Source organism: Phalacrocorax aristotelis, chromosome 2 (genome assembly GCF_949628215.1).
Source record: "Phalacrocorax aristotelis chromosome 2, bGulAri2.1, whole genome shotgun sequence".
In the NCBI taxonomy this organism is placed as follows: domain Eukaryota; kingdom Metazoa; phylum Chordata; class Aves; order Suliformes; family Phalacrocoracidae; genus Phalacrocorax; species Phalacrocorax aristotelis.
The window spans coordinates 81,701,498-81,726,335 of NC_134277.1; the positions used below are offsets into that span (position 1 = coordinate 81,701,498).

The following is a 24,838-nucleotide window of genomic DNA, read 5'->3' on the forward strand; positions in this document are numbered from 1 at the left end:
CTTTCTTTTTTCATTAACAATTTTCAAAGTTTGTATTTTACAATGTTTAGCCTACACATAGCACCTAATGGGCTTAATGCCATGATACACGACAAACTGGGGAAGAGAAAATAAAATTTAATACCACAACTGTAGGTAAAGCTGGTTTTTTGTGTTTTGTTTTTTTTTTTTTTTTAAGGCACTCTTGGTCAACACAAAATATATTAAAAACTTAAATTCAAAACCTCAAATCCAGTAGACTTTTCCTGAAGATTTGTCTGTCATCTTTCCTCCTTCAGACAGTCTGTGTAGATCACCAGAAAACATCTCAGATGAATGCTGAGATCTGGGGAATTTCCCAGACATTCTCGTGTTTTCTTCCTTTTACAGCTCTTTTAAGAACAAGTTTATCTATAATTGTATGATATTATACCTGGCTTCCTTAAGTCCAAACACTGTGTCAGCTCACTTCCACTTACATTGCAAGTTCTTTACTTCCCAAGCTAAAACAAATAAATATACACACATACCAATATGGGATAATCAGTCCTTTTAAATTGTATAATGAGTCAGATCTACTTTCTTGCTTGCTGCCTGAACCCTTTCCTTGCAAATGTCATTCCTCTGGAATATCTTCATGCTGCACACCATGGATGTTGCTACTCTGTTGCTTGCTGTTAAGCAAGGTTTGGTGGTGGAGAGGAAATTAAGACATGGAGGGTTCTGATTCTCTACAGTCTTTTTTTCTTCTCACTCTCCAGTTTGTCCTGCTTGCCAAAATATATATTGTTTAACTGTTCGTTCTCCAGACACTGTGAACTACACTTACACCTTCAGGACAGAACTGTTCATGCACCAACTAAAAATGGATTCCTGAATTTGCCTCATATCTCACATCTTTTGAAGACAAGGTCTGCTCATGCTTACCCACACAACCTCACACAATATTTAATCTGACACATAGGTTTCTTCATTTAGGGCAGCAAAGCAGATAGTTTTTGGTTACCTGTACATAGGAAGTGTTTACTATTTCAGTGATTTCGGTTTTCAGCAACTTATTTCTGGAGAACAATATCTCTCCTGTATATCACTTTAACAGTTCCTTATAAATGTTTGATTCATTCTTCTATTATTCATCACTGTTTGGCATTCATGTTTTACGAGTTTATCAACTTTATCTTTTCATATGTACTCTCACAAACTTTAATGACAGCCAGCACCAAGTTTTAAATTAATTTAATTCGTATTTGAAAGTGACGTATGGACACTTACTGGTCTGCACATCATCTCTCATGTAACAGCATAGATAACTTCTGTACAACATTGTTTGTCTTCCTGTGGACTAAGGAGATTCTGCTTGTTTTTCCATTTTCTAGTTGCTCATCTGTCCACACTCAGTTATGTCAATGGTCTATCACTTGAGTTATACAGCTATAATAATTTAAGTATATTTATAACTCTTCAGAGCATAGCTTCATCGTACAGGTCGGAGCTTACTATTTTTTTCTTATATACACACACATACCCCTTACTGAGCAGCTGAATGATTTCACTTGGCTAACAGTAAGTTCTTTACTAGTTATAAATTTGATGACCTCATCAAACAGTCTTGAAACAGGGTACCTAAGTATAGGATACAGAATAGAAGCCTCTCAGAAGACAGTAAATGAAAGACCACTCAGTACTGTACCTCAAGACTTCAAAAGATGCAGTTTGCCTCCTTGCCTGTCACATACTTGCTCTGCAGTCTCAGGTAATCACTTTGCCGTTGCCCGAGTTTCTTATTCATACAGCCTAGAATAACAGACTAGAATAATAGAATAATATTTTATTATTGTGTTCTGCAGAGTCATAGGAAATACTATGTTACTTCTCTGCATCTTGGATGAAGCAATAAAGAATGCCATAAAGACTGCTAATGTTGCTGTAACTGTAATGATCCAATGACTTACAGATGAGGTATAGCTTTTTTAATAAAGTAAAAATATTTTACTAGCTTGTCTGGCTGTATTTGGAAAAAAAATTACATTATTTCAGGCATAGAGGCCTTTTTTTAAGATCTAAAATAGAGAAAGTGGACTTAAAGACTAAACAAAAGTTGAGGACAATTTCTCTAATTTTAATTAGATAGCTATCAATTACATGAACTCTGTAAAGAAAATACATATATATAGTTGCCACCAATGAAATAGTCTGGTACGAGAAGGGTACTGAAGAGTAAAAAAAAATATATTTAGCTCTCAAAGGAAAGAGAGAGGTAGGTAATTTATAACCTGAGGACATACAGAGGTTAGAAGGGAAGGGAGAGATTATAAAATTCAATAAAACCAGAAACTCATTTGACTCCATTGTTTTTGGCTTCCAATGAGTTTTGAAGCTTTGTTGCAGGTTTATCTTTGAAAGGTGTTTTGTTGGTTTCCATTGAAATGGGGAGTGAAAGATCAGAGATGGAATGACTGTTTTGAAAGAAAAAAATAGTGTCTCCTTCAGCAGCTGGGTGTAGTCCTTCACTAATCACCTGTGCAAGTTCATTCCAGTGCAAAGTGGTCGCTGATTTGCACCCATGTATTTATCAGAAAAGCATACAGCACAATGTGTGAAACAAGTTGCATTATGGGGAAAAAACACATGTAGAATTCAGTGATCTATTTTCCAGAGGAATGTTCCTGTTGAGAAGAGTTCCTCTTCACATTATTGAGGTGGATATTACAAGTGTTCTTCAGCACATTGATTTTTTTCCTGAAATTACAATTTTTAAGTATTTGTTTTGTCAAGTAGCGTTCTACATAGATGATATCTGGATGGGAAAAGTAGGCACTTCCTTACTGGCTTTCACAACAAATTCAGTAACTGTCTTCAGTCTCTCTTTGTAATAGTCCTGTATTATAACCATTTTCTCAGATGCCGTGGTCACCATAAAAAACCATAACCATTAAACTACAGCATATAGAAAACCAGAAAACCAACATCTACATGTCTGCATAAACAGCAACCATGAAAAACATGTCAAAAAAGTTGAACTATATAAACATGTTCTTAAATATCATCAGATTTCCTCAGAGAATATTTCTGAAATCCACAAATTTATCTGACTTTTCCACCTAAGCTTGATAGTCCAATAGAAGCTATTGTGTTGGCGTAATTTCTTATACCTTGAAGACTGAGACAGTAACAGAGATTGTATAAAGCATAGACTTATACAGATATTGCAGGAGGCATTCAGAACTGTCTTGATACAAGTGTGGAGCCCAGGGTCATAATATGAATAATTTCATTTATCATCTGATCTATGTCTACCTCTATGTTCTTACACAGCAGTGCCAGTGTATGTATAAATGACGTTTAACAAGTGTGAAGAGCTCTCTGATTGACAGTGTAATTACAGTACTGGTGGAGTTTTACAGTACACAAAAGCATTCTGAAGAGAAAATTTCCTTACCTCTGAAGTTTCTTATTGACCCATGTCCATCAGAAGTTTATGTGATGCCTTATTGTAAGACTGATGTGCTACTTAAGAGCAGATCTCTCTTTTCAAAACCAGTCAAGACACATCCTTTTCATTATTGAAATACACAAAAAACCTGAATTTTTGTGTTGCGAATTGCAGGTTTTTATAGCCAATCCTGAAGAAAAACTAATTTTTGAAAATGTGCCAGCATAGCCTGCTGTGCACTGTTTTAAAGCAAAGACCATTTGGGAAAAAATAGGGTATGATCTTTTAATTAGCTGTTATCATCATGCGTACATCGTCCAACTGATAGTTTCACATGGCACAGTCAATATCAAATATTATACGGCCTAAATTGAATATATATAATGTACAGTACTTCACCTTGTTGAAATGCACTGTAGACAGCATAATATTAGGCACAAAAGGCTACAGATTATTATACAGTATACATATATGTGGTATATTCTTAAGACGTTTCTCTTTCTAAACAATTTACAGACATGTTGTAAAGGAGGCTTTATAATGCTGAGTCAATAATGGTGAAGAAATTACGATAATTTATCAAACCACAGCAAACCAGTAAATTAAATTATATTACCACTCCTGACAGTTTTTTTTCATAATTTCAGGTCATCCTGGTCCAACAAACTGTGGTCACCCCATAAAGGGACTTGCATTTTGCTGTATAAACTGAGAACAATAAAAAGTGCCATAGCAGGACTTTTTAATAGACTAAAATAATTATAAAGGAATTGAACACAAGGTGAAACTCCAAACACTTTAAAAAATATTTATAGGAAAAAAATTCAAATGCATTGCAAATATACCTTCTTGTCATTCAAGACTTATTTTTTTAATGCCAAATATAACATTTATGGGATTTGTGAATAATGAAATGCATTTTTCAGTACTTACACTTTTATTCTAAAAACTGTGAGAAATACAATCATATGCTTTAACAAACTTTCCTAAAATGTGATCCTCTTTTACGTTTTTCAATTGTGAGTTTCCATGAGAAATGGTTGTTTCCATTTCTCCCTGTCTGCTGAGAAAGAATGTAATCCTTCTGCTGTCATCTAATTAGCAGGAATGGGACTATCCATGCTGTAGGCACAGGCACTAACACAAGTTTGAGGAGCCACTGTGTAGACATCAATGAACACTTTATTGAATTACACAGTTTTCTAAGCAGGCACGGTCTCTCAATGCCCCAATTCTTTATGCTTTAGCGAACTGCCTGTGCTCTCTGAAGCTCTAAGGTTTCAGCCTGAGCTGAAGATATAAACTCCTGATGAGATTATGGTGAGTTTTTAGATATCTGGCACGCTTCTGTGCTTCTTCTATTTCTCTAATAAGGCTTAGAGTTTGCTGGCAGGTGAAAGCATTGGATAGCAAAGACTAGGAGATCTAAAATTCCACCTGCCCTGAAGAAAAAGAATGTATTTTTCGTAGCTGTTCGGTATTATTACTCTCAATTCACCCTATTCAGGAAAACCCTTCAGTACAAGGAGAAAGAATATTCAGTCCCCAGGTCTAGACATTCAGTGATCTCTCAGTTTTGGCTCTTGGCAAAATCCAGACAGAATTTTATGATCTTTTCATTTCCAGAAGAATCATGGTCTATCAAAGATAGACTGAAATTAATAAGAAAAAGAAAATGGGGTGTTAACAAATTCTCCTTAGTATATGATCTTGTGTCTAAATTATGGTGTTATAATGATGCAAATATATTTACTTCTGTGATAAATCACTGTTTTCCTCCTACTCCATAGTTATTCAGAAAAGAAAACCACATTCTGGAACTTGATTACTGTTTCCCATCAGAATGGGTCATTGTCCTTCTCTTAACCATCACTCTATTCTCCCCTTCCCCTAGCATGCATGCCAAATATCAGAACAGGTTTCTTTTAAAATTATGAGAGGTGGTTTTTAGTTCAGTTTTGTTTTGTTTTTAATTAAAGAAAGAAAGGAAAAAGAAAGTATAATTGAATCTAAAAGCTATAACTGGTTTGGGGTTTGGTTTTTTTTTTTTAGTAGTAGGTAAATAGACTACCTTCTTTGTAAAAGAAAAAGGTCTGCTAATAATGGAATGTGGATGTTTTAGAAGGCAGTGTGGCAATGGGCTAAACACAAAGGTGATAATCAGTTAGGAAGGAGTACCTGGGGTGAATCCGGGGTAGAGCAGGAAAGAGCTAAATTCACTCTCTGGGAGAATATATCAGACAATTTATGGGATAAATGCAACTCCAAAATCTTATGAGGACTTATAAGGACTGGCACAGACTTTATCTAAATGCGAGGGAACTGTGTGGCAAAGACTGTATCATTTGATGTGGAAAAGCGTGTTATGCTGCCTGACTAGCAAAAGAATTTAAGTTGCTTTCAAACCACAACAGTAAAACTACAGCTGCTTTTGAGATTAAATCAGATAAATGGAAAAGGATGGGGTTGAGCTGGAATGAATAATATATATTCAAATACAGGAGTATAGGGTGGCCACTGGTAATGGTGGCACAAAAGGTTGGAAGACACAATGAGGAGAAAAAAAATTACATGGAAAAGATGGGATGGAGTTCTACAGGACAAAGCTAGAAAAGACCTTGAGAAATCCTCTGGTCACACCAGCTGCAGGCAGCCCATTACTGAAAGCAGTTCGTTCAGACTGTTCTTCCAAACCTTCAGTCACATTTCAGCTGCTGACTACCCCTTAAAATACATAGGAAATTTTTCTTAATTCTTAACCTAAACCGTCATTATTGTGATTGAAATCAATTGCTTATACTATCTGTGGTGTCCATTGAGAATAATTTCTTATTTACAGTAGTGTTTCTGTTTTTGAAAACTATAATCATACCATCTTCTTCATCTTTTTTTCTTCCTATAGACTAGGCAAATAAGTGTAGTGGTTCTCTCCTCAAAAATAACACTTTTTTTTTCTAAGCATTTTGTTGCTAGCCTGATTTCTGATTATCTACGTGTTGGTACTGTGATGTTCAAATCTGGACACAGCATTTGAAATGAGGCTGAGTGGAGGGGAAGGATTATTTCATAATTCTGAAGAATACTACTTCTGTTCACAAATCTTTTCCCCCCTTCTTTAAAAAAAAGTTGAATGATAAAATATCCACCATATTGAGTGTGTTCAGAACTACTATACTCCTATTCCTCAATTATTTTGTCCAGAACTGTGCCTAGGTAGTTCCTTCCTATGTTGTGCAACGTATTATGACCTTTCCTCTTCATTTTTTTTTTTTTTAATTATATCCTGCACATGATAATAATGTCTTTAATTTTGGGGAATATTTTGACTTTTAATTCTGTTTTCCTTTTTAATTCCAGGGGTGGGGGTTATGCGGTCTATAAATTTAATAAATTAACTCTCTAATTGTTCATCCAAATTCTGCATAAAAATACTGGGAAGCTATCAAGACCTGTGAAAGTTAACTCAGTATGTATAATCAGAGAGGAAAGAGTCATCTGCAAGGGATAACAAGATGCAGCAAGGAATGAAATGCTATAGAGACCTCACAGCGTACAGAAATTATAAAGTTTTAAATAACTTTTGTATGTCCACAAGTCACCTACCACTTTGTCACTGCTGCCTGCATAACTTCTCTCCCAAAATTTTAGACACAAAGGTAAATTTAAATGTCTATGTAGAGAATTACCATAATAGCGCAGTACTGTAGATGTGTTTCTGTGAGAAAAAAGTTAATTCACCATATATTAAGAATTATCGTTAGGTAACCAAGTAATCTAATTAATACAGAAAAGCCTCATTAATCAGTAGTCAAAGTTCTTATGCAAGATAAGTTGCTAATACCTTCTACGTTTTCTCTTGGCATTCTGCTCACCCTTTCAATGTCCTGCTGTGTCTTAAGACTGAGGGTTTCAGTCTTCCTTAAGAAAAGGAAGGGTTGCTGTGAGAAACCTAGAGGTCTTTACAGGGAGAATGACAATGTTCCCCGCAGCAGAAGAACTGGGAGGAGTGAGGTGTTAATGCTTTCTTCCTCCTCAGTTTAATGTCTACTTGAGGTTATTTTGTCTATTTTTTGGATGTCACTGAACTACCAGTAAAAGGCAGACTGAATCTTTAATTTTTCCACTTTGAAATCAGTATAGTTCATGTTACCTTATGTTTTTAATAACAATTAGGATTTGTACTATATAAATATGATTAAAAATAAGACATAAGGTATGCTTCTATGTAAGCTCCCTGCTGCCTAAAATACTACTTAACTTTGGTAGCAAAAGTTATAATCATAAAATTATAGAATCATTACGGTTGGAGAAGACCTCTAGGATCATCAAGTCCAACCATCAACTTAACAATACCATGTCTCCTAAACCATGTCCCAAAGTGCCATGTCTACACGCCTTTTAAATACCTCCAGGGATGACGACTCCACCACCTCTCTGGGTAGCCTGTTCCAATGCCTGGCCACTCTTTCAATAAAGAAATTTTTCCTAATATCCAATCTAAACCTCCCCTGATGCAGCTTGAAGCCATTTCCTCTCGTTCTATCGCTAGTGATCTGGGAGAAGAGACCAACACCCAACTCACTACAACCTCCTCTCAGGCAGTTGTAGAGAGCTATAAGGTCTCTCCTCAGCCTCCTCTACTCCAGGCTAAACAACCCCAGTTCCCTCAACCTCTCCTCATAAGACCTGCTCTCTAGAACCTTCACCAGCTTTGTTGCCGTTCTTTGGACACACTCCAGCAACTCAATGTCCTTCTTGTAGTGAGGGGCCCAAAACTGAACACAATATTCAAGGTGCAGCCTCACCAGTGCCAAGTACAGGGGCATGATTACTTCCGTACTGGTGGGCACACTATTCCTGATACAAGCCAGGATGCTGTTGGCCTTCTTGGCCACCTGGGCATACTGCTGGCTCATTTTCAGCTGGCTGTCAACTAACTCCCCCAGGTCCTTCTCTGCCAGGCAGCTCTCCAGCCACTCTTCCCCAAGCCTGTAACGTTGCATGGGGTTGTTGTGACCAAAGTTCAGGACCTGGCACTTGGCCTTGTTAAACCTCATACAATTGGCCTCAGTCCATTGATCCAGCCTGTCCAGGTCCCTCTGCAGAACCTTCCTACCTTCGAGCAGATTGACACTCCCACCCAATTTGGTGTCTTCTGCAAACTTACTAAGGGTGCACTCAATCCCCTCATCCAGATCATTGATAAAGATATCAAACAAGACTGGCCCCAGCACTGAGCCCTGGGGAACCCTGGTTGTGACTGGTCACCAACTGGATTTAATGTTCAGTATTTCCTTTTCCTTTATTTCATCTGCTTGTTTTTCAGTCTTTCTCCCCATGAACTATGAAAATAATATGAAAAATTCTCTTTTGAGTGAAGTAGTTTTGACTATTGAGATATATGATTGCTGTTACTAATTAAACTACAAAGTTCCTGAAATGTTAGTTGGTTTTTTTTAGATTAGCATCAAAGTATGCACACTCAATTCAAATCCCTAAAAGATCAAGGGTTGCAGGACTTCATAAAGAGGATTGAGTTCTAAAGTTCAAAGGTATAACTGACTAGTTTGCAAATTCGTGTTATAATTTAATCACTGCAGTGTGTAAGTGTTCCACTGGAGGCTACGAAATAAGCAGCTTATTGACAATTTACCAATTATCTCCTTATTTCAGAACTAGACAATTACATTATGAATGGCTTTAGGCAACTTCATTGGGATATAATAGATAAAGCAAGAAACATAAATCTATAATACAAGGAATGATGAGATTGGAATCCATTAAGAATTGATCATTTGGAATAGCTCATTTGTTTGCTTCAAGTACTCTTAAAAACCTTTATAAAAAGTGTTGCCTTATTTTTCCCTTAAGGGGTAACTTACACCTATAAGTTACACTTACAGAGGGAAATTTTTTTCTTCTGTTTTGAAAAGGAGTCTCTTGCAAGGGTGTCTGTTTAAAGTACATGCTTCCTCATTCTGTGCTCTAGAGCATTAGAAATTTCTTCCTGTTTTTGATAAAGAGATGGCAAATAAGTTAAAACTACTAAATTAGCTGAGCTGGAGGCTTTTCTGAAGCTCATTGAAAATGCAGATTATTCTACAGTTAGCTGCCTTCCTACTTCCATTTTTAGTGGCTTCTTAAATAGTTCCTATTATTTCAAAACCTAGCCAGAGTTTTGCATTTCATATATGACATCGTAAGCTGGGCTTCAGAGATCTAATGAAATAGCAAGGCACCTTACCAAGTTAGTTACTTGAAGGAGGAAACAAAAATGTTAGGAACTGTGCCTCATGGCTGATGGCTGTAGCCATTTTGAAAGAGGGTCTTCAGCCTGTGGTGGTGGCTCTATACTGGTGGCTGGAGGGGGACCAAAGATTTGGAGAAATGGGCCAGAAAATAAGAAAAAATTCTCATTGTGGCTGTATATATGAATAGCTCTATCGGTGTCACCTCTGCAGAGCAAGAACAAAAGAAGAACAAAATATGCTCCAGTGTCTTCCATTGTAATAAAGTTAAAGACTGTTCTCATAAAATTCCAGTGGAATTTAACCTAATTTGTCATGAAGCATCTTTGGTTCCAAAAATATCTTTCTTTTGTACAAACATAGTAAAAAAGGACTGAAAGACAAGATTAGAGATGTGAATGGATAATGGCTGCCACTGAAGCAGAAATGATGAAAACAGAAATGGCACTGCATAAGTATCTTTCTTTCTTTAAACAAGCTTTTTGAAATGTTACACGATTAAAATTCAGTTCAAGTTTGACCAAGGTTAAATACGGACCAAAAATAATAAACGGTAGCTATCCTAAGTAAAAGTTTTTGCAGTTCAAATTTGCTTTCCACAGGAGACAGAGGAATTTACTAAAATTTATTTATTTAAAAAAATAGAAAAGCTTTTGTTCCATATCAGTTTTTACTTCAGTTTAAATCTGCTGACTTCCAAAAGCAGCTATATGTTAATGCAAAAAGACAGACGAAAAGAGAAAATCCTTTACTAAAGAAATAATATCTCAGCTGTAAAAGATCAACCTCCTGGAGCAACCAGTAATGGAAGTCTAATTGAGAAGAAGTACATTAGTTAAAGGTATTCATGGCCCATCTTATGTGTCCATCAAATCTCATGAGTTTCAAATGGTGTGAAGTATGTTTTAGTATTATTAGGGGGCTTGCATGACTGAGCAAGCAAAATATAATATTTTCCAAATTTTGCAAAAATAACATTTGAAATCACAGTAATACAGCAGAAGTTGCATTAAAATGTTTTCATCTAAGTTCTGAGAGATATAGAAGTGATTAACTTGTGGAAAGTGAGAAGTGCCCAATTGTTTTAAAATTGTTAGCTAAAAGCTAGTGGTGAAATGATTAGCAGCTTCAGTGGTGATTGATCCGTCTCCTCCATACTAGAGATTGTTCCAAGAAAACTCATTAAAACAAAAGCCTGTGTAAACAAGAGCAGAGTTGGACACAATGTTCCTCTGTAGTAAGTTTAATGTAATTTAGAAGGATATTACACAGAAATATGGAACCTTGCACATACTTGATAGTTTTTAGAAAGCTTTACATTTTTTTCCTTTGTTTCCTTGCTCTTATGGGAAAATGTTGAGAAATGATCTTCTGGAAGAAGAGGTAGGAGAGATCTGAGGTGAGAGACTGGTGCAATAGTTTAATTTAAAACTATTTAAAGTTCTTTAAACTATTTCAGTTCTTTTTTTAAAAAAAAGCAACCAAACAAACCATACTTACTTGAAACCAGCAAAACTATTACAATTCTGCTGAGTTTTCAGACCTTCTTCTAAAATAATATTTTCACGAAAATTTAGACGTTTTTCCAATTAGTTTTCCAGGAAATTAAAAAAAAAAAAAATATGATAAGTTTATCTTCCATTTAGTGTTCCAGCTCTGGCAGGGTAGTACAGAACCCAAATACGCAATGCATTACAGAGCTGGGACTTCTGTTTATTTTCTGTAGTTATATATTAAAAGGTTTCCTTTATCTAATTATCTTCAAATATTTCCTTTATTCCAGTGCTTTTTATTTAATCATTATTAGTTCAGTCTGTTTTTTCTTGTTCGCTAGCTTATTTTTAAAGGTAAATGTTATTGCTCTGTTGAGAGTCTCAAAGGAGTGAAAAGGCCTTGCTGGTACATATATCCATTAAGCAGCCGTGCTTGCCAAGTCCATGTGCATTAGCTACTTTTGTTACTTTAACAAATTTCATCTAAGCTTTCATTCTGTTGACCTAATTTAACAAGAAGGAAATTCAATAACAACCCCTGATATTGAAGCATTATTTCCCAAGAGGAATTTAACAACACATCTACATCAAATAATAATGTGTGAATAATGTAATATATATACTGATGGCAATAAGAAAGTGAAAAAAGAACAAAAAAAAAAAAAAGAAAAAGAAAGAAAATGTATCTTTTTTTAAAAAAACCCAATAGCTTTTCAATTTTTAGGGAAACTAATAATAGCTCTTGAAGAGCTAATATCAAGTTGGAAAATCCTGTGGTCTTTGAGAAGAAACATTTCTAAGTATCTGAGAATAAATCATAGTCCTGCTGTCTTACTCAGTATGCTTTTGTTTCAAAAGACCATAAACATGAGTTGTGATAAATAATTTCCAAGGTGGAGGACCACATCTGCAGTTTGTACATGCTGATATAATTCAGCATATTTAGCAGTTACTAGTGGTTTATATTAGGACAGATTGTTCTAGGTAGTATTCAAGGTTCACAAATCAAGTAAAGTCAAAGTTTTAGGAGAAAGGAAGAAGGGGTAAATGAAATTATACAAAACTTGTTCTTTATTTAGACAAATGGAGCTGAACACCTGTGAGTTATTGTGCACAATCTTGGGGCTGAAGTCCTGAAAGCAGTGGCTTTGAGAAGTTCTTTATTCTTCTAAATGTTGGAGGAGAGGGGTAAATGTTCTCCTGAGAGAATTTAATTCTGAAGACAAAAGCTGGTTCCTGAACTGCATCTATTCAGTTATTAACATGCACACACATGCATGCATACACACAAAGTCTTTTACCTATAAGAAATCACTACGTTTCATAGACTTTCCACGCTACATTTTATAGCAAACTCTTTTAGTTAACACAGGCTTACTGGAAACATCTTAAATAGCACATCAATATCAAACTGAAACTCAGAAAGAATTTCTGCAAGTTTTACATAGCTCTACTTTAAAAAAAATGAATGTTTAAGACGACAGTGAGCTCTAATATAATGCTATTGAAACCAGAGGACACATGGGATTGCTGTGTGCAATGTTACTCATCTATCAAAATCAGAAAACAGGAGAAAAATACCCCAAAGTTATTTGCTACTTGCCACATATGGAAGAATATACAGGGAACTGTAACAACCATCCATGCATTTTGTGTTCTGTGGGCATGATTAAAAAACCCGAAACCACCCTGATTAAAATTTGCAGAAACTATACCCTATTATGGAGACAAATCATAGGTTTTCATGATTTACTGAAGGAACACATTACCAAATGATCTCACTAGCAAAAAGTGTTACTCTTTAAATGCTGGAATGGAAGTAAAGTGAAGAGAACCTGGCTAAATTTCTCTTGCTGAAATAGCATCTCATGGTTCTGTTAGAAGAAGGAAAAACTAAAAGAAAACAAAGCAAAACAAAACAAAACAAGAAAGAAGTGAAGACAAAACAAAGATGAGTTAGGAGAGGCTTGTCTTCTCTCTGCAATATCACTTCCCACAGTCAGATTAATTTCAGTACTTTCCAAAATGAAAGTCATTCAGGACACTTGCAAAACAGGCCTTCATTTTTTAAATACTTCCTACATTTTAAGGCTAAATTTGCAGCACTCCATAGTGCAAGATCTTCTCAAGAACTTTTTCTATTTAAAAGTTTGCTTCTTGTCATGTTATATTTTTTCCAATGCATATGATGTTCTCTTTTACCATTTAAAACACTCTGGAGAACTGGTGTTTTACTGTTTCCTCATTTCTAAAACTACTTTGTGTTGGCTTTTCAGTCCTCTTGATAGTAAGATTAATTAAACAATGGAATTCTTGCAAATGAAATTGGATGGAAAACATTTGAAGTAAAGGCAGCAGTATTTAATGTGTGAGTTTCGGCAATATTAATCCCCCAGTCTATATAAGGAACACTCTCAGAAGTTGCTAAATTGAAAGATTTTAATGGGAAAATAGTTGATCATCTCAGGGCACTCTTACTCTTCTTAGGAACTGTTTTGACAGCAGCTACCTAACATATTGACAGTGTTCTCCTTATCTGGAAAACCTTTATATTCCTAACCAGGTTGCTTTCTACATCATAATGTTTCGTGTCTGCAGGGCAAGTAGCAGTGGTGTTGGACACTAGGGAGTGAATGCATTTCAACTCACGTTGTCTCTTCTCTGTTTACTTTCAGGATTTGGATACTATGCACAGTTCGGAGATGAGTTGCTGGAAACTGCTTGGCTGCATCAGCAACTAAGAGACATAAAAAGCAAGTCAAGAAAAACAAAACTGTAGACGCCATCGCTGACCAGCTTGAAGAGCATCAGCAGTGGAGAACTATGACAATACAGCAAGTCCTATTACTTCTGCTGCTCTGGATGTGGCTGCTGCATCCCTGCCATACAGAAATGCTGTTCAGAAGGACTCCTGATCTCAGACGCAAAAGCTTTGGGGGACGTGCATCAGGGAATGATGGAAAAGCAATTCACCGCCAGAAACGAGGCTGGATGTGGAACCAGTTTTTCCTGTTAGAGGAATACACAGGATCGGATTATCAGTATGTAGGCAAGGTAGGTTCCTCATTAAGATTTCTGTCCAGTTGTCAAGTTTACTTATCTTTCTACAGAGCCCTAGTTTCTATGTTTTATTCTCATGTGTAAGAAAGATTTCCAGGCTATATATATATATATATATATATATATATATTTTGTCCTACTAGAATCACTAAATCAATATTGCTAAAGTTATTCAGAAATGTTTGAATTTGTTAATGAAGATATCTTTGACAAATTTGTTTGCTTTAGCACATTGTTCCTACCAGCAGCCCACTCAGTATATCTTCTGTATCAAAAAATATTTTATAATTAATTATAAAATTCTTTTCCAAATCTTTCTCTAAATATTTCATGTTTCATACAAGATAAGGCATTATTTTCCTGTACATATGTTTGTAGAATACAACCTATCCCGAAGAAAAAATATTTTTTTTCTCTTTAACTCTCCCTAAATTTCAGTAGAATGCAGTGAGTAAAATTCATTGACAACCATGTGATAGAAACGAGGTGGTTAGGAAGTGTACTACAACAGACGTTGGCGGAACTGCGCATATGGCTGCATAGCATACTAGATGCATACATAAAGGGCATTGGAAAAATCCTTCACATTATTTTCAGTTGATGGTTATGTTTTGCCATGTAATTTATTAAAAAATATATAACGTATAATGCCACAATAATATTCAAACCGTTACAAGGTATTAATTTGAAATGGCGATTTGCTTGAAAGTGGAAGTTAGTGTCGGCAGTAATGGGTACCAGTTAGCACCAATGATTGGTGATAAGCACAGAAATATAATTTTCTGCAATACAGATTTTCATTTTTGCATGGTTTTGAACTTGTAAAATACTGCAGAGAAATGCCAACTTGTTGAAAATCACAGAAACACAGAATAGCTGAGATTCTAAGGCACCTCTGGAGATCATCTAGCCCAACCTCCCTGCTCAAAGCAAGGTCAGCTAGCTTGCTTAGGACTATGTCCAATCAGATCTTAAATCCCCCAAAGGTAGAGACTCCACAGTCTCTTTGGACAACCTGTTCAAGTGTTTGACCACTGAGTAAAAAGTTTATTCCTATATTTAAAGGAAATTTTCTGTATCTCAGGTTGTGCCTATTGTCTCTTGTCCTGTCACTGAGTACTACTGAAAAAAGACTGGGTCTGTCTCCTTCACTCCTTCCCCTCAAGTATTTATATACATTAATAAGGTCTCTGCTGAGCCTTCTCTTCTCTAGGCTCAACAGTCTCAGCTCTCTCAGCCTCTCCACATATGAAAAATACTTCGGTCCCTTAATCATCCTAGTGGCCTTTTGCTGGACTCTTTCCAGTAGCTCTATATCATTCTTCCCCTGGGGAGCCCAGAATGGGACTCAGCACTCCAGATGTTTCTCACTGGGGCAGAGCAGAGAGGAAGGAACATCTCTTTTGGTCTTCTGGTGATACTTTTTCTAATGGAGCCCAGGTTGCTGTCAACCTTCTTTGCTGCAATGGCACATTGCTGGCTCATGGTCAGCTTGCTGTCCACAGGAACCCCAAGCTCTCTGCAAAACTGATTTCCAGCCAGTTGGTTCCAGCATGTACTGGTGCATGGGATTTTTATATTATAAAGCGTTTCTTGAAAGGATTAAGAATGTTAAATACTAAGTAAAAATTTAAGACTGCAACCTGATGAGTGAATAAACTGCCTTTTGGTTTCCAATTACTTGTTGCTTTGTATCTGTAACTTTAGCACTAGCATTTGAATGATTCAGCCATTTCCAAAGTGTATTGAGAGCCTTGTAAATAGTCCCTATATTTACTTCAAACACTTACCAAGTGTAAAGTCATGCTTCCCAAATGTTCCAAAGTATCTAGGACAGTTCCTCAGTCCAAGCCAGACTGATAGATTATGAAAATTGACCTTGCCCACAAAATAAGTTTAGCTGTATCAAAACACTATGCTATTGCATTTGGAAGTTTATTGCTCCCAGAAGTCCCAGGAAATAAATAGCTTTGCAGGGCACCCTGAATTTCAAAGTATTTAGGCTCCTTCAGAAACCTGCTGATTACTTTTTTCTATTGCATTATTTTTGAATATTTATGATCCCATATCATGAAGTGTGAGTGGTGTCAATAATTTTCTTCCAGTCATGATGAGTGAAGGAAGACTCTTTGGAGGGAAAAGGGTAAATATTTTTATAAGCTAACTTATCTGCATTAAAAAAAAATAAAAAATGTTGATAAACACAGAACTACTTTGGTTGAGAGAAAAGAAGTGTCTACAAATGGGAAGTGATAAATAAAGATAAGCAAAGTAGCAAATAAAGAGTACAGAACTGAGAAGAAACTTGAGGAGCAGTTAGGACGGCACTTTCACCTTTTTTTCTCTAGTTAGAGCAAATTTTAAATTAACCTGAGTATATAAAGTTGCCTTGTAGTAATTTCCTGACAGGTTTGGGAAAAGTGTAGAAAACACATGTAAAATGAAGAGTATTGCACTTGCATGGGGAGAGTTTTACACCAAAGAAGTAAAAGAGAACAGAGATTATAAGTGGAGCTAAAAATTGATTGTTATTCTAATTAATTTTTTAAAAATCTGATAGTCCAAATTATCAAATTATTAGAGAAAATAGTAGTTCATAAACTTTATAGTAGCTATCTCTTTTTCCTGGTCTTGCACTCACCTTTCCAAAGGCCATGTGGGTTGTATAGTCAAAACGTTTCTGGATGTTTCATTTTATCTGACTTTATCCAAAGACAAAATCATTTGGGTAGGTAGCATAAAATGCCACCTTCCTGTTAATTTCTCTGCAACGTATTTGGAGACAATAATTGGAAATTATGTAAGATAGTAAGAGCACAAGTTAGAACTCAATGATTTGTAGTAAATGACAAGGAGAGAATGTCATGGAGAGGTTTCAGTCAAAAATAAGTACTAAGAGTGATTTTTAAAATTGACAATAATAGCTAAATGACAAACTTGCCAGTGAAATAATCAGCAGAAATTCCAAAACTGAGGTTGCCAGATTCATCTGGATTTGTGATTTACACATGCTTGCTTTCTGAGCTCCTGATTGATATATTTTTTATTGTTTCTTATCCTGCATCTATATATCTGTCAAGGGAGCTTGAAAACTGTTGAGTCTCACATTACTCTTGAAACCAGTGTCTACAATTCACAATGTAATTTATGCATTCATTTATTCACTGTTTAAGTCAGCATGAGGTTCTACTAGAATAATATGATTGAAATGAGGTTCAATGAATGAATGGGATACCTAATCCAGTAACAGCTGAAGGGTTCCTTGTTTAAGTCAACCATGCTTATGAAATGGTGGAAAAGTACATATTGACTGATTATGGGCATTCACTGGTTGCTTCAGGTCAGTATTTATTGTTATTATAAGACAGGAGGATGGTCATCCTTTCCTTCATATAATACACAGTATCCTGATGGTAGAAATCAAAAATTTATAAGTGAATTTTGTTTATGCAGAACCTCAAACAATAATTACAGCAGTAATTTCTAGTAAAGGTTGAAGCCATTAAAGTGCAATGTGGGAAACAAGACACAATTTCTCTTTGAGTTATCTTTGCAAAAATATACTAGGAGACAGTAATTCTGAGAAAAGGTACTTCTAATTTCAGATAATCATTGCAGGGATGTTCAAAAACAACCTTAAACCTCATATCAGAGAAGACATTTTATTCACATTGGGGTTAGAGTTATGGTTAATACTTCCTTTATGTCTTTTTCTGTGCAGGAAGCCTATGTATGCTTTATTATTCTTTCTTAATGTTCTGCAATCTGATTCATAATTTTTATTTCTTTTTGCTAGTATGTAATTTTAAGGCCCAGTTATTATTTTTCAAATAAAGTGCTGCAATTATAAAGTATTACGCAGTTTCAAACTTGTTCTGAAAAACTTCAATTTATTTTGAGTATATCCAGAAAAAACATATTTATTTTAAATCTAAAGATTATACTCTAATAGCCGTCACCTAAAGAAAGCACTACTGTGCAGCAACAGTGTTTAAATCCATAGTCACTGAAAAATAAATTTACAAATAAATTCTTCATACGCACTGAAGTTTATTTTCCTTCCTTATTATTTCACCAGATCTTGCCATTCGTTTCATTCTTGCCGTTATTTTTCCCACTTTACTTTCTGAGATAGATAATGACCTTTTCCAGCAATTTTCATCACAGTAGTTTCATTGCATAAAGGATCAACTGACATGAATATTTCACTACTTTGAGAGAATGTTCTTAGTTACACTGCAGTGTTTTTTAGTATCTCAAAAGATAATTTATCACCTATTTTCACATAAATTTGTATGTAATTTTGCATGTTCCATATTAGAACTGTTATCAGAAAGGATTATCCTGGTAGTATGCATAATTGCATGCTTCTAAATGCACCCATTATCTTTGCTGGTGTAAAGAGCAGAACATGTCAACCTCAATTAGTTCCTTTCAGTTCGAGAACTCCAACACAAACAGGATTCTGAAGAAAGGACTTGCAGTATTAGCAACGTATGCATACATGACACAGTTTCAAGAACAACAGTTACTGGTTCGTAGCCTATCTTTTTCTTTTAGTAACTATCTGTGTCTATTGACACTGTGGATGATATACCACAGAACTGGTACATGAAGAAGGGTTCCACATCCTGAACTCAATAAAGCCTTAAAGACAGCTATACCAAAAGTGGCATTGCTTTTAGACACCTCAGCAAGAGCGTAGTGTGTAACAAAACTGTGAGTGGAGCCCAGGACATCTTCCCGCCAAGACATAAAGACATAAAGTAAGGAAGCCTCAGATGTTGCTTGTACTCTAATTAAATGTATGTATATTGGAAATAAATACACTAAATTAGTACTGATAGTATACCTTCATATTGCTTAGTATTGCTTCATATAGTGCATAATCCAATGAGAAATATTTTACACAGAATTTGGCAACATCAGAGGTTAAAAGATGCATTTTTCTGAAAGTCCACATTCTATCAACGTAAAAGGATAAAGATTGGCTAACACCAGATGTGCATAGAGTTGTCACTGTTGCAGAAAGAGTCAGTTTTAAGGAAAGATCAAACAAAATCATTTCCTGAAGGAAGAGAAAGACAGAAACCATCCTAGACAGGAATTTTGAATGGGCTTTTCTTTCTGATGCAGCAACTACCAAAACTACTGGTTTTGTAGAGGGTAATAGAAAAGAGCATGTTGTCTTGATTTCAAGGGGTTCGCTATCAAGTGGGACAAAATAAAAAAAGATCCAAATGAAGTGTTGCTGTTGTAGTGGTAAATGAAAATTACCAAACCCTTTTAAAAACTTCTGTATTTTGATTCCTGAAGAGTGTTTCTACCATATCTCTTTCTTTTGTAATGACCTTTGGTGCCATGAGAGACTAAAGAGTAGGATTTCTAATTGAAAGTGCTCATATGCAGGCATAATATTTGGTGTGAAGATCTGATTGAGCATAAAATGCCTTCCCTTTCAGGAAGGGAATTGACTCTGTGGCACTGAAGTTCTGTAGAGGCTGAATTTTCAGCTAGAGCAGATTCTTGTGTTAGGGATCAATAAAGAAGAACGGAAAGGAAGAATAAATTAATTGTGATCTGCTGTGTCTAGGACTCAGCTGCCAAGGTGAAAGAGGACAGCTTGTCCTTTAACAGTTTCCATGTGGGATTCTTCTGGTGTAACTCTACCAGATGCAAAAAGTAAGTTATTCACAGCGGTGTGTCTTTGAAAATCTTATCTCATTGAAGATACTGCAGTGTGGTGGAATTGACACTTGAAGGACAACAACATTTAGAAAATTATTTCTTTCTCAGCAAGACTTAACCCATAGGCTGTAAAGAGGGTTATTTCAGGCACCAATTTATGTCAAGGATATGAAAGCCTGTTTTTGGGGCATATTTCAGCACAGGTCAGGATTGTCAGAGTGAAATATGTTTCAATTTCTTTTCTTTTTGAAGGATTGGTTTTCTACCTCTTCTTGTAGTCCAGAACACAGGAACTACGATGGCTTCTCAAATCACATGGTACAACCATTGTTTTTCCATTAACATCAGACGCACCAAAAGCTTCCTGTAAGATTGTTCTGGAGGCTGGCTGATTTTCAGAGTGCTGAGATTAAATTCTTTCTCAGACTCTGTTGGGATCCAGTTTAGTAGGGAGTTTATGACTATAACTGGTTAGATTAATCATTTGCTCTAGATTGGAGTGTGCAGAAGGTTTATATTTTCTATTTGCAAAAGGGCTATTCCTTTGGAAACCTCAGTGTATGTTGGAGTCCCTGACTTGCTTCATTAAATAGCAACAGAAGGTACTGGTGGCAAAGAGCTGACCTGGCTGAATAGTAAGTTTTTATTCCCATAAAAATTTGATTATTTGTTAGCTACAGTACTGCATGTATCCCTACAAGACACTGGGTTTTGCTGGATGACACAAGACAGAATTAACAGGCAGTTGCTAAAGAATGCAAAGGCTTTGTAATATCTACTAGTCGTTTAGTGAAGACCTAAGAAGCCACAGGTGTCTTGTGCCTGAATCCAAAGCCAGATATATTTATCCAAAGGTTACGGATTCCCAGCCCTGAACAGATATCTGTGCATATGAGTTTCTTAAAAGTGTTGTCTGGTAACAAGGAAAGAGGGATTGGGTCATTTGGGTAGGGCATACTGAGGGCATACTCAATCCAACTGCTTAAGGGGACGATTCCCAGTGTCCAAATTATCTGATGGTAATTTTGGTCAGATGTGCCAGTCACTGTAAATGAAGGACCTAAGGGAGCATTCCCAGTTGCCTCTTTAGACTGGCAAATCTTGGAAAGGGTGAGGAAGAACAGAGACCTAGAGTGAAACTCCAGTGCTTCACAGAGAAATAGCACTGGAATGGATTACTGTCCTTTTAGACTTTTTTATAGGGGCGCAGACCGCGTCCAACAGAGCTGAGGGTAGATTTTGCCCTTCTTGGGGACTTCAGTGTCAGTATTTATTCTGTTAAAGAGAAATGCTGGATGAGTTGAATGACTTTCTGCTTAAAATCTGTCCCTAAAGACCAAACAGGCAGACTGCTTTGGGACCGTGCTGTTTCTCTGGGGTAGAAAAGTCAATAGGACTGTTCATCCAACCAGAACCACCTAGTGCTGTAAGAGACATATTTCATAAAACCAGTGGGGCCTCATCAGATGCTGGTAGCTCAAACTGTCAAAAGAGGTATTAGAGGAGATACAGCACACACTGAGAATGGAAGCGGAAGGGAGGGAGGGAGGAAGGGAGGGAGGAAGGGAGGAAGGAAGGAAGGAAGGAAGGAAGGAAGGAAGGAAGGAAGGAAGGAAGGAAGGAAGGAAGGAAGGAAGGAAGGAAGGAAGGAAGGAAGGAAGGAAGGAAGGAAGGAAGGAAGGATGGATATAGGTGAAGATAGCAAAATGAAACCAAAATATCTAAAAAGATGAAAAAGCAGACTAACAGTGCTGCCATTCAAACCCTGGCTTAACAGAGAAGATCTGGTTTGACAGAACTGAAAGGCAGTGTGTCCTACATTTTTATTACTGTATTGGTTGGACACAAGGGAAAGAGCTCAGAGCATGCCAATGCCTGTATGAGTCCTGCTAGGGAAAAACAGTGGCTAACAGCACTAATATAGTTGTAATGAAATGGATATGTCTTCCTTACCAACTGGTGTGGTGAAAAGATGGGAAGTATCGTGGTAGAGTTTTATACATAGTTTGCATAATTTTAGAATTCATGATAACTGGGAGAGTTATAGTGAATGAAATGGGATATAATCTCTTAAAGTTTTATCTGCTCATCTTTCAAGCAAATATTAATTTGATAGTCTGCTTTTATTCTTCTTGGCCTCTATAGGGCCATAAGTATTATGTAGTTTTAACACTGTTAATGATCTTTAATTGAAATTCAAAGCATGGAAACTGCAATAGATCTTGGAAAGCATGAGGTGGTTTTAATCATTATTCTTTTTTTCCCCTTACGGAAAACAAACTAAAACTGCATGCCTTTTCTTGTAGGAGGTGCAAAGTAGAGGAAGCTGCTCATTGAAACAGGTCTTGAAACATTAAATTCTGCTGAACAGACTTATTAATCAGTTGAAAATTAAATATCTTTCTAGTTCTTCCTGATCAAAATGACCCTTCAAAGGTCAAAACACCTTTATTTTTTTTATTGATGGTATGTCAAAATACCATCAAAACACCCTGCGAAGTAGCCTCGCGATCGCAGGACCTGGTTCTCGTGGGGGACTCCAAGCACCCTGATATTCACTGGAAGAGCAACACGGTGAGGTGTGCATGAACCAGGAGGTTCCTGCAGAGCATCGAGGATAACGTTTTGATGCAAGTGGTGGAGGAGCCAATGAGGCAAGATGTACTGCTTGACCTTATACTAACGAACAAGGAAGGACTGGTTGAGTCTGTGAGGGTTGGGGGTAGCCTTGGCTGCAGTGACCATGAGATGGTGGAGTTCAGGATCCTGCATGGAAGAAACAGGGGAACAAGCAGGATTACAACCCTGGAGTTCAAGAGAGCCAACTTTGGCCTCTTCAAAGACCTTCTTGGAGGAATGGAATGGGCTAGGGCTCTAGAAGGTAGGGGGGGTCCAAGAGAGCTGGTCAATATTCAAGTACCACTTCCTCCAAGCTCAAGATCAGTGCATCCCTAAGAGGAAGAAGTCAAGGAAAGGAGTCAGGAGACCTTCATGGATGAGCAAATTGCTTCTAGAGAAACACAAATGGAAGAAGAAGGTTCACAGTAAGTGGAAAAAGAGACTTCCACTTGGAATGAATATAAGAACATTGTCAGGGTATGCAGAGATACAACGAGGAAGGCCAAGGCCCACTTGGAACTCAGTCTGGCAAGGATGGCAAGGATAACAATAAGGGCTTTTTCAAATACACCAGAAGGAAAAGGAAGACTGGGGATACAGTGGGCCCACTGCTGAACAAGAAGGGACCCTGGTGACACAGGATGCAGAGAAGGCAGAGTTCCTGAATGCCTTCTTCGCTTTGATCTTTACTGCTAAGGCTGGCCCTCAGGCAGCCTAGCCCGTAGAGGAGAGAGAAAAAAATCTGGAGAAAGGAGGACTTCGCCTTGTTTGAGGAGGATTGGGTTAGAGATCACCTAGGGAAACTGGATTCTTGCAAATCCATGGGATGGGATGCACCCATGAGTGGCTGAGGGAGCTGGCAGATGTTCTTGCCAAGCCACTCTGCATCATCTTTGAAAGGTCATGGAGGACAGGAGAGGTGCCCGAGGACTGGAGGAAAGGAACTGTCACTCCAATCTTCAAAAAGTACAAGAAGGAGGACCTGGGAAACTATAGGCCAGTCAACCTCACCTCCATCCCCGGAAAGGTGATGGAGCAGTTCATCCTGAAGGTCATCTCCATCCATGTAGATGACAAGAAGGTTATCAGAAGTAGTCAGCATGGATTCACCGAAGGGAAGATCATGCTTGACCAACCTGATAGCCTTCTATGATGGTGTGCCTGGCTGGGTAGATGAAGGGAGAGCAGTGGATGTTGTCTGTCTTGATTTCAGTAAGGCATTCGACGCTGTCTCCCATAGCATCCTCACAGGCAAGCTAAGGAAGTGTGGGTTGGATGAGTGGACAGTGAGGAGGATAGAGAACTCAGCAACAGAACTCAGAAGGTCGTGATCAGTGCGGCAGAGTCTGGATGGAGGCCTGTCACTAGTGGTGTTCCCAGGGGTCTGTGCTGTGTCCAGTCCTGTTCAATATATTCATCAATGACCTGGAAAGGAAGGGACAGAGTGTAACCTAGCAAGTTTGCTGATGATAACAAGCTGAGAGGAGTGGCTGATACACCAGAAGGCTGTGCTGCCATCCAACGAGACCTGGACAGGCTGAAGTGCTGGACTGACAGGAACATAATGAAATTCAATAAGAGCAAGTGCAAGGTCCTGCACCTGGGGAGGAACAACCCCATGCACCATTATAGGTTGAGGGTTGACCTACTGGAAAGTGGCTCTGTTGAGAAGTACCTTGGAGTGCTGGCAGACAGTAAGTTGACTCTGAGCCAGCAATGTGGCCTTGTGTCCAAGAAGGCCAACAGTGTCCTGGGGTACATAAAAAGGAGTGTGGCCAGCAGGTTGAGGGAGATTATCGTCCCCCTCTACTCTGACCTAGTGAGACCACATTTGGAGTACTGTGTCCAGTTCTGGGCCCCTCAGTTCAATAAGGACAGGGAACTCTTTGAGCAAGTCCAGTGGAGAGTTACAAAGATGATCAGGGGACTGGAGCATCTCCCTTATGAGGAAAGGCTGAGAGACCTGGGTTTGTTCAGCCCGGAGAAGAGAAGACTGAGGGGGGTTCTTATCAATGCTGATAGATATCTGAAGGATGGATGTCAGGAGGATGGGGCCAGACTCATTTCGGTGGTGCCCAACGACAGGCCAAGGGGCAACGGGCACAGGTTAGAACACAGGAAGTTCCACCTGAATATAAGGGAAAAATCTTCTTTCCTGTGAGGGTGCCAGAGCAGTGGAACAGGCTGCCCAGGGAGGTTGCAGAGTCTTCTTCCCTGGAGATATTCAAAACCTGCTTGGACACGGTCCTGTGCACCCTGCTGTAGTTGTACCTGCTCAAGCAGAGGGGTTGGGCAAGATGATCACTAGAGGTCCCTTC

General features: G+C 37.5%; 1 protein-coding gene across 1 annotated transcript in view; it reads left to right on the forward strand.

Moving 5' to 3' along the window:
• LOC142053108 (cadherin-10) overlaps positions 1-24,838 on the forward strand; it is a 114,752-nt gene that overhangs the window by 28,982 nt on the left and 60,932 nt on the right. Inside the window, exon 2 of the mRNA XM_075084227.1 lies at positions 13,829-14,207. Within this exon, the coding sequence (XP_074940328.1) occupies positions 13,977-14,207 (231 nt within the window). The 5' untranslated portion in view covers positions 13,829-13,976. The remainder of the gene's footprint in view (positions 1-13,828; positions 14,208-24,838) is intronic.